The sequence below is a fragment of the Camelus dromedarius genome, chromosome 23, assembly GCF_036321535.1.
Source record: "Camelus dromedarius isolate mCamDro1 chromosome 23, mCamDro1.pat, whole genome shotgun sequence".
Taxonomy (NCBI): Eukaryota; Metazoa; Chordata; class Mammalia; order Artiodactyla; family Camelidae; genus Camelus; species Camelus dromedarius.
This window is the reverse complement of record NC_087458.1, coordinates 19,967,459-19,984,558: the sequence shown is the minus strand read 5'-3', so window position 1 is coordinate 19,984,558 and position 17,100 is coordinate 19,967,459. Positions and strand designations below refer to the sequence as shown.

Genomic DNA, 17,100 nt, shown 5'->3' with positions numbered 1-17,100 from the left:
ATGAATGACCTTCAACTCCCCTCATGTCCTTGTGTCCCATGTTCAAGAGTCAAGGTCCCGGTTGCTTGCGTGTAGAAGCTAAAAAAAACGAACTCATAGATGCAGAGAACAGATTGGTAATTGGCAGAGACAGATGTAGGTGGTGGGTAAAATAAGTGAAGGTGGTCAAAAGGTACAAACTTTCAGTTATAAGATAAATATGTCCTGAGCATGTACCAAAAGCATAGTGACTATAGTTTACAGTAGTATATTGAATGGAATACAAAGCTGTATTTTATTTGAAAGTTGCTAAGATCTTAAAAGTTTTCATCACCAGAAAAATGTGTAACTATACGAGGTGTTGGATATTAAACTTATTGTGGTAATCATTTTGCAATATATGCATATATCAGGTCGTTCTGTTGTACACCCTAAACTAATGCAATGTTATATGTTAATAAAAAGAATAATGCAAAGATGAACAGCAACATAAAAAAAGAGTCAAAATCCTAGGACCGAGTAGCTAATTAGCTGAGCCTGACTTATGTGCCTGCCCCCAAGCTTGTGCTGAGATGGAGAGTGGGAAGTTAGCTTTATCTTCCGTTAGAATAATTTGCTAAGATGGAGATTGAGGTTCTTCAAGGAAGTATGTGTGTCGGGGGGTGGGGTTGGAGGGTGGAGAGTTGGATATCAGGCATTCAAAAGGATTACAAGTTTCCTGTATATTTATTCTGTAAAATGAATGAATTGAATGAAACCATCTCAGATGAGTTGGACCAAATCTTACAGTGGAGTCATGGTTGATTGGCTAATTCAACTCCCATTCCCAGCCTCGTCCACCTTGCTTACTTCTGTTATAGAGGCAGGAACATGGAGAAACTTCCCTTTTTTTTGCTTCTCTTACATAAAGGGCACAATCTGGCCTTTGAGGTACAACTGGAAGTTTGTCGGGCCTTGTTAGGAAAGACTTTGTTTTGCTTTCCTCTCAGAAGGGTTGGATGCCACTAGTATCCTCTGAGGGATTTCCCCTTTTTACTGGCGTAAATGCTGACATGATGACAGGAATTATGACAGCCATCTTGTCACCATTAGGCAACAGCCATGAGGATGAAAGTCTTAATACACAATGATGGAATAGAAAGAGCTCAGATCTCTATTTTTGAGCTGCTGTACCATCTCCACCTTTAAATTTCCTGTTTTGTGAGGTAATAATCTCCTATTTTAAAAAGTCAGTCTTACTATTTTTCTGTGATTTGCAGCCAAAGCATTCCTAGCTTCAACAGATTACAAATATTATATGCATTTAGTGAAGGTAGAGATTAATATAGGGCTATAGTAGATACAGATGTTATTCTAACTAGATTTCCCTTCCTTCTGACTTCTGAATGACCAAGTCCTGCCCATTCTTTATAGCTCAGCTTAAATATCATATTCTTTACTAAATGTGTGATTCTCTTTATCCGATTTCCTTCATCTTCCCTCACCCTCTCCTCAACACTATCCTGAATCTTGTGTTCAATCTTGCTTTTCTTCTTTTAAAAATAGTGTTATTGCATCTACTTCTATTCCTAAAATGTCTATTTTAATTTTAATTGCTTTGAACTTTACAAAAATATATCTTGATAGATATAATCTTTTGGATTTACTTTTTTTTTCAGCTAATTTATGGCTAAGATTCATTCATATTGTTGTTGTGTCTTAATTATGTATTGCTGTGCAACAAATTATCCTCAAACTTGGTAGCTTAAAATAGCACACGTTCATTGTCTCAAAGTTTGTCTGAGTCAGGAAGCAGGGCACAGCTTAGCTAGATCTTTTACTTCAGGGTCTCTGATGAGGCTACAGTTAAGGTGTGGCCTGGACCACAGGCCTCTGAAGTTCAACTGGAGCAGATCCATTTCCAAGGGTAGGGTCATGGGAGCCATGTCAGAAGCTTCCTACCACATAGTATATCACTGTAATTTCTTCATTTTAACTACTATGTACTATTTTGTGTGAATTTGCCACAGTTTATGCTCCTGTTCACAGGCATTGTTTTTGTTTTTGTTTTTTTCTTGCTCAGGATTTTTGGTGTTACAAACAGAGATGCTACAAACATTTTTATACGCACGAGGGGACAATGCTACTCCTTTATCAGTCATTCCCAATTTAATATATGTTCTGCCAGAGTGAGTAGTATTAAGACTTCCTTGATTGATTCTACCTGGAATTAATCTCATCCCTTCTAAACTCCCGTAGCACCTCATCTCTTATGATACTTAGCACTTGTCATCTTTTATTGCACTTATTTTGTGCATGTCATATTTTCTCCTCTGAAGTAGTAAGTTGTTGAGGGCAGGAAATAAATTTGATTCTTCTTTCTAATTTACGTAGTGCCTACAAAGCACTTAGTATGTTAGTAGGCTTTCAGTGAGCATTACTGAGTAAATGAATTCTGTCTAAATGTCAGTGCCTAATTTTTAAGGTCTTAATAATCTGGCTCCAGTGGTTCAACTGTATTTCTCATTTCTCCCCTACATGGACTCTTGTTTAGGCAGATGAGTCTCTTTTACATTCTCTTTCAGTCTTTTCCTAATGAATCTCACCCACATTGATTTCTTTCTCCTCCTGTTCCTATTGAATTTACTGTTTACATCACACATTCAGCATTTTAGTGTATATTCAGGCAGTGTATTGGTGCACAATAAACTTTATTGATAGAACAGATGAAGTCTCTTATTTTATAACTATTTTCAACCAGCCAAGTATTTTCATTTCATTCATATTGTCAGTTGCCTGATAAAATAAATACTGATTTGTTTGAGAAGATTTCTATTACTTTTTTTTTTTGTTCCAGGTATTTTTGGAATTAATGGAGTCAGAAGGACCCCCAGAGTCAGAGAGTTCAGAAAAATCAATATTTTTCTCACAGCAAGAAGAAGAGGAAGAAGAAGTTGATGAAGAAGAAGATGAAGAAGCCAAGGAACCAGAGGAAGCTGGCACCGTTAATCCCCTCTTACAACCTGCGCTCACAGGGGATGTAGAAGGTTTGCAGAAGATTTTTGAGGATCCTGAGAACCCTCACCATGAACAGGCCATGCAGCTGCTCTTGCAGGAAGACATCGTTGGAAGAAATTTGTTGTATGCAGCTTGCATGGCTGGGCAAAGTGATGTGATTAGAGCTTTGGCAAAATATGGTGTGAATCTGAATGAAAAAACCGCCAGAGGTATTTTGTCTTTTTTTCTTCATCAGTATTACTTATGACTACATAAAGATGCTCTGTACTGTCTTTAAATTTGGATAAATTTGATGTGCCTCCTTTATATTTTGCATAGATTATGAATGCATACGTATACATGAGTGTGCGCATGCATGTTGCTATAGTATAGCATAGTAGTTAAGAACACAGAATTCACTGTTTATTAGCTGTGTGATTTGGACAAGTTACCTGATCTTTTTTGTGTCTCTGTTTCTTCATCTGCAAAATGGGAATAATAATTGTATTTTCCTTATAGGCTATGAGGATTAAATAAGATAATAAATATAAATATCTTATCACAATACTTGGCACATATAAGTTGGTGTACAGTAAGTGCTCAATAATATTATCTCTTTCCTTTGAAGATTTATAAGTTTTTGCAGTTATTATCTAATTAACTCTTTAAATTCAGTCAGTTTTTTTTTTTTTTTCAGATTGCAAATATAAAACGTGGTCATTGTAGAAAATAAAACAATGATCTTCAGCAGAAAGGGAAAGTGCATCCTGCTTTTTTCTTGCTGCTTTTAAGTAAAATGCTGGAGGAGAGAGAGATTGAGAAAACTGGTAGATTAAAAGGAACCAGGACTTGATGATTTGGGAAATTCTAGGTCTATTATAATGGAAAGTGTGCATGAACTGGTCAACCTAATTTTACCAGTCAACTTGGCAATTATCATTTTAATCATCATAAAATAATGACTTACATTAAAGTTTACCAGTAAGTTTCTTGTTTGGTTGGTATTGATTTAGTTCCCATGAGCTTGTTCACCTGAGAGAACAGATCAAATCAAGGTTTTTTGTTTTTGTTTTGTGCGAACATTTAAGTTCTACTCTAAGCAAATTTCAGTTATAAAATATAGTTATCAACTGTAGTGACCACGTTATACATTAGGTCCTCAGACCTTATTCATTTTATAACTGAAAATTTGTTAACCCTTTTACCAATCTTTCCGTATTTCCCCCACCCCTTGGCTCCTGGTAACCGCTTTTCTACTCTGAGTTCAACTTTTTATTTTTAGATTCCACATATAAGTGATACTGTGCAGTACTTGTCTTTCTCTGTCTGGCTTATTTTGCTTAGCATAATGCCCTTCAGTTTCATCCATGTTGTCACAAATGACAGAATTTTCTTCTTTTTTTTTTAAGGCTGAATAATAGTCATTGTGTGTGTGTATGTGAACACTACTGGTTTTGGGAGCATAAGAAGCCATTGGCCTAAAAAAGAACTTTTGGGTGAAGAACTGTAGGTAGATGTCTCTGTAAAGTAAGATGAAATATGCCGTTTATCTATTGGTGATACTCAGAGATGTAAAGGAAGGAGAATGATTTTCTAGGGGATTGATGGGTCATGTTTGCATTCAGGATTTCCTGTCCTTTTGAATACTGGAGAATGGGACACTTTTTGATCCAAAGGAAGGAGGGTAAAACAGTTCTTAAAGCCTCAGCTCTCTGTATTACTGACTTCTGGCCTATTGGGAAGTGCCTTTGTTTCTGACAGAGCCAAGGACAGGCCTGTGCAGTCTGCAGTTATTAATGACGGAACCTCCTCTGGTTCTGGCAAGGCTTTGGTCTCTCAGCCTGGCCGTACTCAAACAGGCGTGATCAGAACTAATTACCATTTTAAACTCTGTCTTCCCATAACAATCAGCAGATGTTTATTAAGGAGGAATAGCCAGGCCTTGTTCTGGGAAATGGGGATAGAAGGATGAATGAATTCAACAACCTTGGACAAGTTCACAGTTTAGCAGATGTGTGAATAGCTAATTAATATATGTGGGACAAGATACAGTGTTAGCTCAGAGGAGTGATTAGTCAACTTTATCTAAAAGTGCTGGGCATGGTCAGGGAAGGTTTCACAGAGGAGGCAATGTTATAATGAATCTTGAATAATGACCAAGAGTTTGCCAGACAAAGGTGGAAGGTTAGGGCAATGCAGGCAGTATAGTAACCACAGTGTTATCAGTGTTACAATATTGTGTTGTAATATTGTGTTACAATATTGTTATCTGGTATACTTATCCACTAGTTTAGGTAATGAAATACTGGCCTTTTTATGGGTACAATAGTTTTATTTGGTATTTTTAAAAATATAAAATTAGAGTCATTTATGGATTAAGAACAGTATCAATGATTTTGATGCAGGAAAAAACGGACGTGGGGCGTGAGGAGGACCGTGTCCCAGGTCTCGGTTGAGCCCCTGGGATGCGCCCACCAAGTGTGGGTCCTTGACTTCACACAGGAAAGAATTCAAGAGCGAGCCACAGTTGAGTTAAGTTAGATTTATTTAGAGAGATACATACTGCATAGAGTGTAGGCTGTTTCAGAAGGCAAGAGAAAGGCCACAAGGTGTGGGGGTTGGTGCTCAGGTTAGAGTAAAAGTAGTTACACTCTCCATAGACAGAGTGAGGCCATCTCCAAAGAGAAGAGAGTGAGAGGTGGCCCCGAGGCACCGTGTTGCCAGTTTTTATGGGCTCAGTAGCTTCATATGCTAACAAGTGGGAGGACCACTTTAGCTACCCTGGGGAAGGGGCTGGGATTCCCAGGAAGTTGGCCACTGCCCACTGGTTGACCTATGGTGAGCCTTGGAGCTGTCATGGCGCCTGTGGACATGTTACTTATCATGCTGATATATTACAACGAGCGTATAATGAAGCTCAAGGTCTACTAGAAGTCAGATCTCCCACCATCTTGAGCCTCAACCCCTGGCCCCCTGGGGGTTGAATCTTCCACCATTTTGATGTTAATTGCTGCATCCTTCCTTGAATGGCTGTTCCCTGCCCGCTTCCTGTCTCAATTTAATTGCTCAGTGTGTATAAAAAGACAAACTGAAGTCTGCAAATTTAGATGATCTGTATCGTGGTATTGCAAAATTTCTGTTACAAGAATAATTCTCAAGTTCAAAAACTTCCCAAACAAGTAGAATGTGAATCTCACAGTTTTGAGATTGGATAAGGAAACTGAAATGGAATCTCTGTATACGAGGAAATTAAAAAAGACAAATATGAACCAGCAATGTTTTCTTTGGGGAAAAAGATTATAGCTTACTTGCAGTAAAAAAGATTGCACTTCTATCAAAAAAGCAAAAAGCTGTTCAGAGATATCTCTCTTTTCAAGTTAGAGATGAGATAATTTGAAGAAAAATATTTAGTATTGGTTTATAACTACTTCCAACTAATTTTGAGTGAGAAAAACTTCAATAGCTGAAAAAATCTGTACAAAGATACCCTAGTGATACCACTGACACGCTTAAAAAATCAAATATTTCATTTGCAGTTTTCATGACTAATTACAGTTTCTTCATTTTACAGTGGCTTTTAATCTTTAACTTTCATTAGTTTTGTCTGACAATTTATATTGCTAACAGAATGACAGTATATCCTTAACCTTCCTATTTAATAGTTATGTTTTGTCTGGTATTTTGTGGTTATATATTTTTGTATTTAAATATATTAAGCAGTTTCACTAATTAAAAAAATGAATTCTGAACTCAGTTTTATAAAATACCAGTATAAATGCTAAGTAAACATAAACTTTATACTGATATTATTTTATTCTGCTACTGTAATTACTATTTCAAGCAAGAAAAAAAGCGTATGCACGGTTATAGAGGCATGAAACAACATGATTTGGGGAATTCAGAGTCTGGCACTGCTGGTGGTAGGTAGGTTGTGGAAAATACTCAACGGAGGCGAGTAGTTTGCTCCATGGCCTGTTACTTTTTTGTAATTATCATCATCACAGTTTGGGATTTTAACCTTATCAATAACTTTCATTAATTTATAGCAACCTTGAGAAAAGTCCTTATCATCCCTGTGCTTTTGTTTCCTTATGTATGAATGAGAACAATGCTAGTGCCTATATCATAACATTACAGTGAGGATTAAATTGAGTTGATTCTTGTAAAGCACACAGAACAGTCCTGCATGGAGGAAAATATTCCTTATCTTCTTGTCTGATCTTTTGCCTTAGTCTGAACTACCTGCTCAGTTGACTCTCTATATTTAGTAACCAATAGTCTTCCACACAGAGATTATTTTTCTCTTAGACACAATCCCAGTTTTTCAGAATTCCGTTTACGGTCCCTTTCTTCCTGCCGGGATTTCCAACATGTAACCCTTCTGTATCCCCCACCTGGGATCCAACGCCCATTGCCAGTGTTACAGGAGAACTTTAGGAAAATCCCCTTCTTGTCTGGATGCTTTTGAAATCATCTTAATTAAATGTTTTCCTTCTCCAGGGAAGGCTCTGGGGTTAATGTGCTATGAGGATCTGTGTGTTTCCTTCTAGAAAACACGTCATCTCCCACAAGGGAAAAAAACATACAGAAGTTTCAAATTCCTTGGTAAAAGTCTCCCTCTGCCCAGAAATCTTGTTTTCTTGTTTTTTATCTGTATCTTAAAAAATAGGGAAAAAAATTTGGTGTTACCACTGGCCTTGAGAAAAGCAGTATGATGACCCAGAACATTTTGTTTGGAATGGCTTCTTGTTCATGCTATAGCAGTGTTTTGTCTGTAGAGTGTCCCCCTCTCCCAGCAGATCAGGGGCCCGGGGCCATTCGTCTGACTGATGATGTCCATCTTCAGCCAGAAGGCAGGAACAATGAGGATGGTATCTAGGTATTTCTTGGCCCCCCTTTTTGTAGAGGAGAAAGGCACAACACAGTTCTTGAGCCAGTCTCTCTCTTTTGGTGTTCTGAAATTTCTCACTTGTGATATTTAAAAAAAAATAATTTGGGCCAAAGAATGGAGGTAATTCCAGTTTGGGCTGATCCTTGAATAGTTCTCTTCATGCTCTTTTTGATTCCTTATTAACCCTTTATTATGATTTATGATATCCTCAAGACAAAGGCAGGTTACAGCTTGGTCTCAGACAGACCCAGGATTGTGGGGATGTGGTGGATAGGGAGCCCAGGAGAGGTTTCTGGAAGGAAGTGGAGGAATCATTTCTTCTCTTGCCTTTCTCTAGCCCGTGGCAAACATTTGGGTGCTGTCCCTGCTCCTTATAAACCTTTTATTTGGCAACAGACCAGGATTTGAATATGGCTTTGGCTATTTAGTGCCAGTGTGACCTTGGGCATGTATAGTCTCTGACCTTTACCCTCCTCTGTATCCTTTACAGGAGGCTAATAATACTATCACATAGGGTTATTGGAAGGGTTAAATGAAGTAGTAGCTTATGAAGTGCCTGGTAGTTAATAGATTTAATACAAGCTGGTTCATTCTTTTGCTCAACTCTTCTTGTAATAATACTACATGCTTCCTTGGCCAATTAGGTGAGTCATAAATATATCCTTGTGGGTAAGTTACAACAATGAACTTTTGGCTTGATTCTTTAATACCAATCTGAAAAAATTTTAAAGATGCCACCCATGTTTTTCACCTTTACAATTATACCTCATGGGAGTTGCCTCAGTAATTCTAAGAACTAACTTCCTAATTTGATAAGTCATAATTTCAGTTTTAATTTCAGATGACTAATTTCCAAACCCAAAGCATATGCAGTTGTAGTAATTTGTATGATTGTGTTAACAATAACGTTAGAGTGATTAGAGTTTGATGAAAATCCCTTAAAGTCATGAGTCTAATTGTGTTCCAAAATAAATGACTGTTGGAGATTGCCTTCTGCCTTAGAAGACGCTGAAGACTGCCTGTGTTGGTATCTCGTGTCCATCATTCACTGGCTGTGTTCCTTGGGTAAGTTTAACTTCTCTGGACCTCAGTTTCCTTATCTGTGAAATGGATATTATAATGGATCTGCCTTGTAGGGCTTTTTATGAACTAAATGAGTTTCCTGTATGTCACACACTTAGGACAGCGCCTAGCCCGTGGTCATTGTTCAGTGCTTGATGGCCCTGATGATCTTCTGCTCCATAAAACAGCCTAAAACAACGTTATCACCTTGCTCTGACCATCTTCATTCTGTCTCTCAGGTTACACACTTTTACACTGTGCCGCAGCCTGGGGTCGTTTGGAAACATTGAAAGTGCTGGTGGAACTGGGTGTTGACATAGAAGCTCTGAACTTCCGGGAGGAAAGAGCTCGAGATGTTGCTGCTCGGTACTCCCAGACTGAGTGTGTTGAATTCCTGAACTGGGCAGGTAAGGAAGCTCGTAAGGTAGTGGAAAACTGACCGACTGATGGATTTTCCTCCTATGTTACGGGGTTATAGGCCATGTCTTCAACAGAGCAAAGAGGTGATTAGTATTTTCATCTTCCATCAAGTTTTTTTATCTATAGCTATAACCATAGTCATTGTTGGTGATAATATGTGAAATACGCCTTTTTTTCCTTCTTGCTATTTTGCTATTGGCCTAAAACGTTGTGCTTAATAGCAACTATTCTAGAAGCTGGTTGATTTACCAACTTCTAACAATTTTTCTAATTCTTTACTATAAGAATATATGTGTAATATATGTTCAAGGCCATTTTGTGAGAGACCTAGGCAGAGGGATCATTCCTTAAATGCTTTAAAAATGGCATATTTGAGTAGTATATTTGATTCCCCAGGTAGAAATAATTATAATTTAAAGTCGTTTGCTAAGCAAAATTAATCTATGGTGTTAGAAGTCAAAATAGCAGTTATTTTTATGGCATGAGGGGGACTTCTGGGCCATAATGTCCTTTCTCTTGATCTGCTTGTTGGTTACATGGTATGCTCATTTGTGAAAAGTTCACTGAGCTTATAAAATTTGCACTTTTCTGTATGTATATTATGCTTCAATCCAAGCTCAATAAACTATATACTATTTTGAGTTTCATTAATATTTTTCTTGCATCATTTTCACGGCCCTGTAAAACAGAGCTTAGAGATTTCAGGAAAATATACCCGTGCAACTCTGTATGTGTACAAACATTGGTTAAAAAACCAGTACTAAGGAAGTTTGTGACATTCATTTCACATGGTTATCTGCGTTTGTGTTTTTAGCAAGCATTTATTAAATGCCCACTAAGAACACAGCGTTGTGGTACAACTGGTTGTTTTTGCCCTCTGGACATTTGTGAGGTGGGGGATGATAAGCTATAGATGCATCCTACAGTTCAGTACCAATATCAGAAAGACTATATTTAAGGGTTAAAATGAGCAGAGCAGGTGGGACCTGCCATGGGGTGGCAGGAGAACAGGAAGACAGAGTGTGTTAGAGTTGAGGTGGGCCTTGAAGAATGGGTGGGATTTGGATGCACAATATAAAGGGAAAGGGTGTGAGCAAAATCTTACAGTTGGGAATGAAAATGATATGTTGGGGATACAGTGATGCGATTGCCTTACTGGAACAGCAAGTCATAATTTACACAGGTAGGCTGCAGGACCAGGCGGGCAGGAGTAATAAAGGAGTACGTACATGTGCTCTTGAGTCCGATTGCTTGAGTTTACGTACTAGTATCTCCACTTGAAACCTGTGTGACCTTGGACAAGAACTTAAATTCTTAAGTGTCAATTTCTAGTGTACAGCGCAATGTCCCAGTCATGCATATACATACATATATTCATTTTTGTATTTTTTTCATTAAAAGTTATTACAAGATATTGAACATAGTTCCCTGTGCTATACAGCAGAAACTTTTTTTAAAATCTATTTTTATATATAGAGGCTAACATTTGTAAATCTCAAGCTCCCAAATTTATCCCTTCCCACCCCCTTCCTTGGTAACCATAATATTGTTTACTATGTTTGGGAGTATGTTTCTGTTTTGTAGATGAGTTCATAGTGTCCTTTTTTTATATATATATATATTCCACATGAGTGATATCATATGGTATTTTTCTTTCTCTTTCTGATTTAACTTCATTTAGTATGACAGTCTTCAGGTCCATGCATGTTGCTGCAAATGGAATTATTTTATTCTTTTTATGGCTGAGTAGTATTCCATTGTATAAATATACCACAACTTCTTTATCCAGTCATCTGTCAATGGACATTTAGGTTGCTTCCATGTCTTGGCTATTGTAAATAGTGCTGCTGTGAACATTGGGGTGCATGTATCTTTTCTAATTAGAGTTCCCTCTGAATATATGTCCAAAAGTGGGATTGATATTTAAATCCTTTATACCTGATTCCTAATTTCCAGGAAAGGGGGCCTTGATCATAGTTCCTACCTCTTGGACGGTTGTTGTGAGATGATACACAGCACTTAGCTGTGATCAGCACTTGAAAAGTGCTGCTGCTATTATTACTATCAGATTATACCCTCAGATGTCAGGCATGGTGTTTTCATTTCATTTGTGTAGCCATTGGGAACCATTGAAAGTTTTTATGTAGAAGAGGAAGAGGATGAAGGTGATATTTAGAAAGATGCATATGACAGCAATAAGGAGCTTGCTTATCCATAAAATGAGAAGAAAGGAACTGGGAGAACTAATAGAAATGAGGAAATTGAGGGAAGGTAGCATATTTGGGAAGAATAAGATGAGTTGTACTTTGTGGATTATTTTATATGTAATTGTCCAATTGTTCTAAATGTTTTCTAGGGACAATATTTGTCAGTACCTTCAATTTTATGATTAGATATATAAGTAAAAAGAAAATAGCAAAGACTTTAATTGATCCCCTCATGAATAGTTACTATAGATGAAATTTACATTATATACTTTAAAATCCATTTTTGAAGTGTCCCATGGGACTTAAAAAACACAGTCCAGGAACAAAGTTTGCTATAATTTTTCTGAAAGTTTGGGGCTTATAGGTGTTGAATTGTATTGATTTCCTTCTCCCTAATGTCCACCTGTTTAGTTTGGGTCCTTATAGTCTTGGGGGAATTATACCTACCGTTTCTTAGTGATGAAGATAGAAGAAGACTATAATACTATAAACCAGTATTGTTTCCAGATCAGTGACGGAGTTTTAAGGATTGGAGCTTCATGGTAATGTAGCTGTGTAGTGTCAAAAACACAGACTATTCAACATAAAATTTAATGTTTGTTTAATTCAGATTTAACAAGAATATAAACTGCTTCCATTTCTTGCTTGGGGGACTAGAGTAGGAATCACCTGGAGAGATTTATGGGGTTCAGGGCCCCAGAGACTTACCCATACTACTGAAAATGCCACTATTTGAGATTAATTTTTTGGAGTTTCCGGGGTTTGTAGACATTTTAAGTGTTCAAGGGTCCTCCATTAAAGGAATATATATCAGTGTTACCTTGGAGGGAGTTAGCTGACTGTTCAGAACTCTGAAGGTGAGGAACAAACATTCATGGAAATGTGGGAGTAGGGTTGTGTTAAGGAAAGGTAGAAGGAAGGGAGGGAGTCTGGAAAGTGGAACTATAATAAACTTTTAATAATCCATCATAACCCAAGGCAGTTCTTTTGAGTTACTCGCAAAAACATCTCTGTTACTCTACAAAGGATTGTTCTTGTAGAAGTTTTTTCCCCTTTTATTGATGGAAGGTGTGTTATTGATCTGGTGTATTTTTCTGGGATTTTTAAACATGTTGTTAATAAAATCAGTTCTAGTCTCAGACCAGTCTCTCAATTTTTGTTTGAAAAATACGGAAACCTTACTTTAAAAAATTGAGATGGCTGATCAATAAAAGTGTGGATATATTTTTAAAAACTGAGGCATCTTAACAAAAGTTTGAAAATTAAAAAATGTTGATTCTTAATTTCTTATTTATTATACTAAAGATAGAAATATTTATACTTTAAACAATGAATCTATTCCTTAATATTTCCATACTATTTTAATAATCTGAGATGGGAAGTTTAAAGCCTCATTGGACCATAAAATTTGCTCAGGAAACTAAGAAAAATCACAAATATTATTTAAATCAGGGATTTATTGAAACACTAAATCAAGATTCTATTCTACAGATTGCTTAATGATTAGTAATCTAACACATTAAAAAGAACAAAATGCTTAAACATGAAGCAGTGGTGATATACAGTCTTTTCCCCACTACTTTTGGTAAGCATGGACCCCATTTTAGCTGAATAGAAGTAACTTTTCAACCCAGACTTTGTTGGAAAGTTTCAGTAAAAAATGTGGCAGAAAATTACAAAGGCTCCCAGAGAACCATTTTTATCCTTACACGAGTTCTCTCAATAGATTTCCTGTGTAGTCGCCATATTGGGCTGAGCCATATTTGCATGAGGACATGTCTAGTACCCTCTAGCTCGTTGTCCTCCTTCAGTCTTCTTTTTCTTCAGTTTTCGATGCTTGATTTTCTTAGCTGAAGGATAATGGGACACCTGATTCAGGTACTTGTTCATCATTGATGTTGTGGCCACTAGTCTGCAAAGGATTTGGTCAATGTCATACAGAGACTGGTTTTCTAGATCATTGCCAAATGCGTCTGAGGTTTGTTTCTTCAGCTAAAAAGAGAAAAACGAATGATAATTATAAGTGTTTTCCTTACTGTAGTTCAAATTAAATTTGTTTTCTAGATATATACGCTTAAACTCCAAACACTACACGTTGCTTATTTATAAAGAAGAAAGGTTACTGTAGAAGAAAGGTCTAAATACGGAAGAAATACTCTTTTGTAAATGCCCCCGTATAAGATTATAGTATCATCATCACCATCAGCAAACGTTTAATGGGTACTTTCTATGATTAGAACATTTGACTATTAGTAAAATATTTGCCTTTACTAAACAGCCTTAAAACGTAATGTGATAAAATCATAGTCATTTTATAAACATCTAATTGTTGTAGAGGTCAATGAGCTTTTAAGATTGCCTCAAAATATGGTGTCGTTGGCAAAGTGGGAAATTAGTTTAAGAGTGTTATTTTCCAGAAAGTTATCCTAAAATTAGAATTCAGTTTACAGCCCATTAAAAACATATCTGCCAACTTCTGCATACTTGGCTTTCTTGAATAGATTGAGGAGGAATCTAATGAGATGTCTTGTTCCAGATCCTTCATTTTATGGATCAGGCAGCTGAGAAAGATACAGTGACTCACCTAAGGGCCCAGACAGATAACTTCTTTTCCTCTGCATTCTACTCACTGCAGCTCACTACTTTCTTGATGTGTTTTGTAACCTGAAATAATCTGTCTAAGCTAATAGATTATTTGAAGGACTTTCTAATTCAGTACACATATGTCAAGCATCTCATAGGTTCGAGACACTGCGCTCTATGCCGGGGGTGAATGGTGGGAGAAGGGAAGGATACAGAGAAGAATAACACATGGTTCCTTCTCTCAAAGAAGCTGGTAACCCTATGTTTTAACTCTTTGATATTCTTATAGCTATTACGAGTTGTATCACCAATTCACCTTTTTTTTGTGTTTCTTCCATTTCATCCACAGGTAATGCGCAGACAAAACAGACAAGATTAAAAAGAGAGCTTGCACTGAGATAGAAATAAGATGTAAACTACCGTGAAATATACCCATATTAGCAAAACTGCAGCATAGTTTGTCCAGAGGATAAGGTAGACAGTGAGACGGAGAAGGCTTAACTTTCAGATAATGCATTTCTTCTGGAAAGATCTCCCATCCAACCTTTGTCCAGATAGTACCATCACAAATGCAGACGCTCTCCCTGAATAAGCAGATAAACAGCAGAGGAAAAATCAGGGATAGTCCTTGCTTGACCATCTTTCTTTCGCAGCTGGAAAAAAGATTGTAGTAAAAAAATTGGTTAGAGACAGAGCGGAAACACACTTAAGGTACTTTTCCTAGCCAGCAATATATACACTGATGATCATTGTGACATCATCAGTCATAGTGATTCAGGGATGAATTCAATGATGTCATAAAGAAACACATTGGAAGTAAAAGATATCCCCTAGCCAATCATCACTTGTGTTTCTTAGGAATACTTCTTGCCAGAATGGTTTGAGCCTCTTTAATTTTCTGAAGAACAAACACTTTACTAATATCTTGCTAGCTAACAAATTTAAATTGTAATGATATTAATAGAACTTCATGCATGCAGGAGGTCCTGGGTTCAATCCCCAGTACCTCCTCTAAAAATAAATAAACCTAATTACCCCCCGACCCCCACCAAAATAAAACAAATAATACAATGATAAATTAAAATATTAAAAAAAATAATTTTAAAAACTTCATGGAAAAAACTTACTATATCCCTTCGAAACCTTTTGGAGTATGGCACCTTCACAGCTACTTGAAAAATAGCTATAGCTCTGCCATTTCATACAGCCTAGCATCTGCTTCTGTTTTATCATTCTGGAATGTCTTTCCCTGCAAATAGTTAAGCAAATACCGAGTGCCTCCCCCTTTTGACTTATGTCTTTTTGGTGGAGATGCAGTACTGTCAGCAGATGAGGCGTGGGAAATTTGGTATGGTATGTGAAAAAAGATGAGACACAGGTACATAATAAGGTGAGACAGACCCTGCCTTTAAGGAGCGTATAATCTAGAGGTAGAAGCAAAAAATAAGATAATAAAAAAATTACAAAACAGACTAAACCTGAGAGTGGAATCAAATCATAATCATGTAACTGTTGGTAGAGCAATAGTTTCTACCTGGGGGAACTAGGAGTTTCACAGAAGTGCCTTTTAAGTAAGCTTTGAAGAATGAGTAGAAATTTGGTGGGTGGTAACACAGAGGGCATCTTAGGTTGAGGGAACATAAAAAGCAAAGAAATTTTGTATAAACATTTATACCACAGATACTTATTGAATACCTCCTGTGTGCTAAATCCTGTTGTAGGAGCTCAGAATACCTTCACAGCTAGGCACGAAACCATCTTTATGTTCATGAAGTCTACTTTCAAGTAGGGAGACACAGAAAATAGAATCTATCCAACCCTATATATCTATGGAGCGCTGGAGAAAAATAGAGTGGTAAGGGGGTTATGAAGTTGCCAGCAAGTGAATGAGTGTGTGTGATTTTATAGAAGACAATCAGGAAAGGCCTCTCTGATAAGGTGACGCTGGAGCAGGGGCCTGAGGAACTGGAGGAGCGAGCCCTGTTGACGTCTACGGGCAGAAGGAACAGGAAGTAAATAATGGATGGGCTCCCCGGAAGAGTGCTGGAAGGGACGAAGCTGGAAAGATAGTTTGCAGCTGGATAGATCTTGGCGGGCTTTGTGTTTTATTCAGTAGTCAATAGGGAGTCATTTATAGAGTTTTGAGGAGAGGAGTGACATAATAATAAACTTACTGCGTGTTTTACTGTGTGCCAAGCACCTTGTCAGGATATTTGCATTTATGTATGTATATATGTATGTATTTATTTATTTAATGGAGGTACTGGGGATTGAACTCAGGACCTTGTGCATGCTAAGCACACGCTCTACCACGAGCTGTACCCTCCTCCCCAAGATACTTGCATGTATTATACTACATTTTGTTTAATTCTTACAGCAACCCTATAAGGACTGTACTGTATTTCCATTTTATAGATAGAGAAACTGAGATTAGAGGGGTTCAAATATTGCCATGGTCTCAGTATTTGTGTTCCTGCCAAATTCATACGTTGAAATCCTGATGCTCAATGTGATGGTGTTTGGAAGATGCCTAGGGCATGAAGGTGGAGCCCTCATGAATGGGGTCAGTGTTCTGATAAAAGAGTCCCCACAGGGTTCCCTTGCCCCATCCACAATGTGAGGACACAGTGAGAAGGCGCTGGCTCTCACTAGATTGCAACCATGTTGGTGCCTTGACCTTGGACTCACAAGGTCTTTTGAGAATTTACACCAGTAGAAACATTGCCAGTTTGGGCACAAAGGGACAGAGAGACGAAAAAAGAGAGAAAAGGCTGCTGGACTCCTAAAACTCTACAGGCAGGAAATAGACGGACAGAACGATTCAGCTGCAAAAACTTGCTATCTTTCATGAAAAGAGGATGACTCAGGCTGGAGCTGCAGGCCCAGGGATGGAGCCTTATACCACAGAGGATTATTCCCTGACCTTAACACCTAATCAGATTTGCCCTGTGGAATTTCAGGATTGCTTGGGACCGTGGTGAC

General features: G+C 37.5%; 2 protein-coding genes across 2 annotated transcripts in view; one reads left to right on the top strand and one right to left on the bottom strand.

The window, feature by feature from the left end:
• ANKRD45 (ankyrin repeat domain 45) overlaps nt 1-17,100 on the top strand; it is a 33,518-nt gene that overhangs the window by 3,620 nt on the left and 12,798 nt on the right. Inside the window, exons 2-3 of the mRNA XM_010984537.3 lie at nt 2,816-3,185; nt 9,148-9,315. Of these exons, the coding sequence (XP_010982839.3) occupies nt 2,816-3,185; nt 9,148-9,315 (538 nt within the window). The remainder of the gene's footprint in view (nt 1-2,815; nt 3,186-9,147; nt 9,316-17,100) is intronic.
• TEX50 (testis expressed 50) lies at nt 13,085-14,758 on the bottom strand. Its single transcript, XM_010984548.3, has 2 exons — nt 14,435-14,758; nt 13,085-13,527 (listed from the first exon to the last, which is right to left on the bottom strand). The coding sequence occupies exons 1-2, from the start codon at nt 14,756-14,758 to the stop codon at nt 13,315-13,317; spliced, it is 537 nt and encodes a 178-aa protein (XP_010982850.1). The 3' UTR covers nt 13,085-13,314.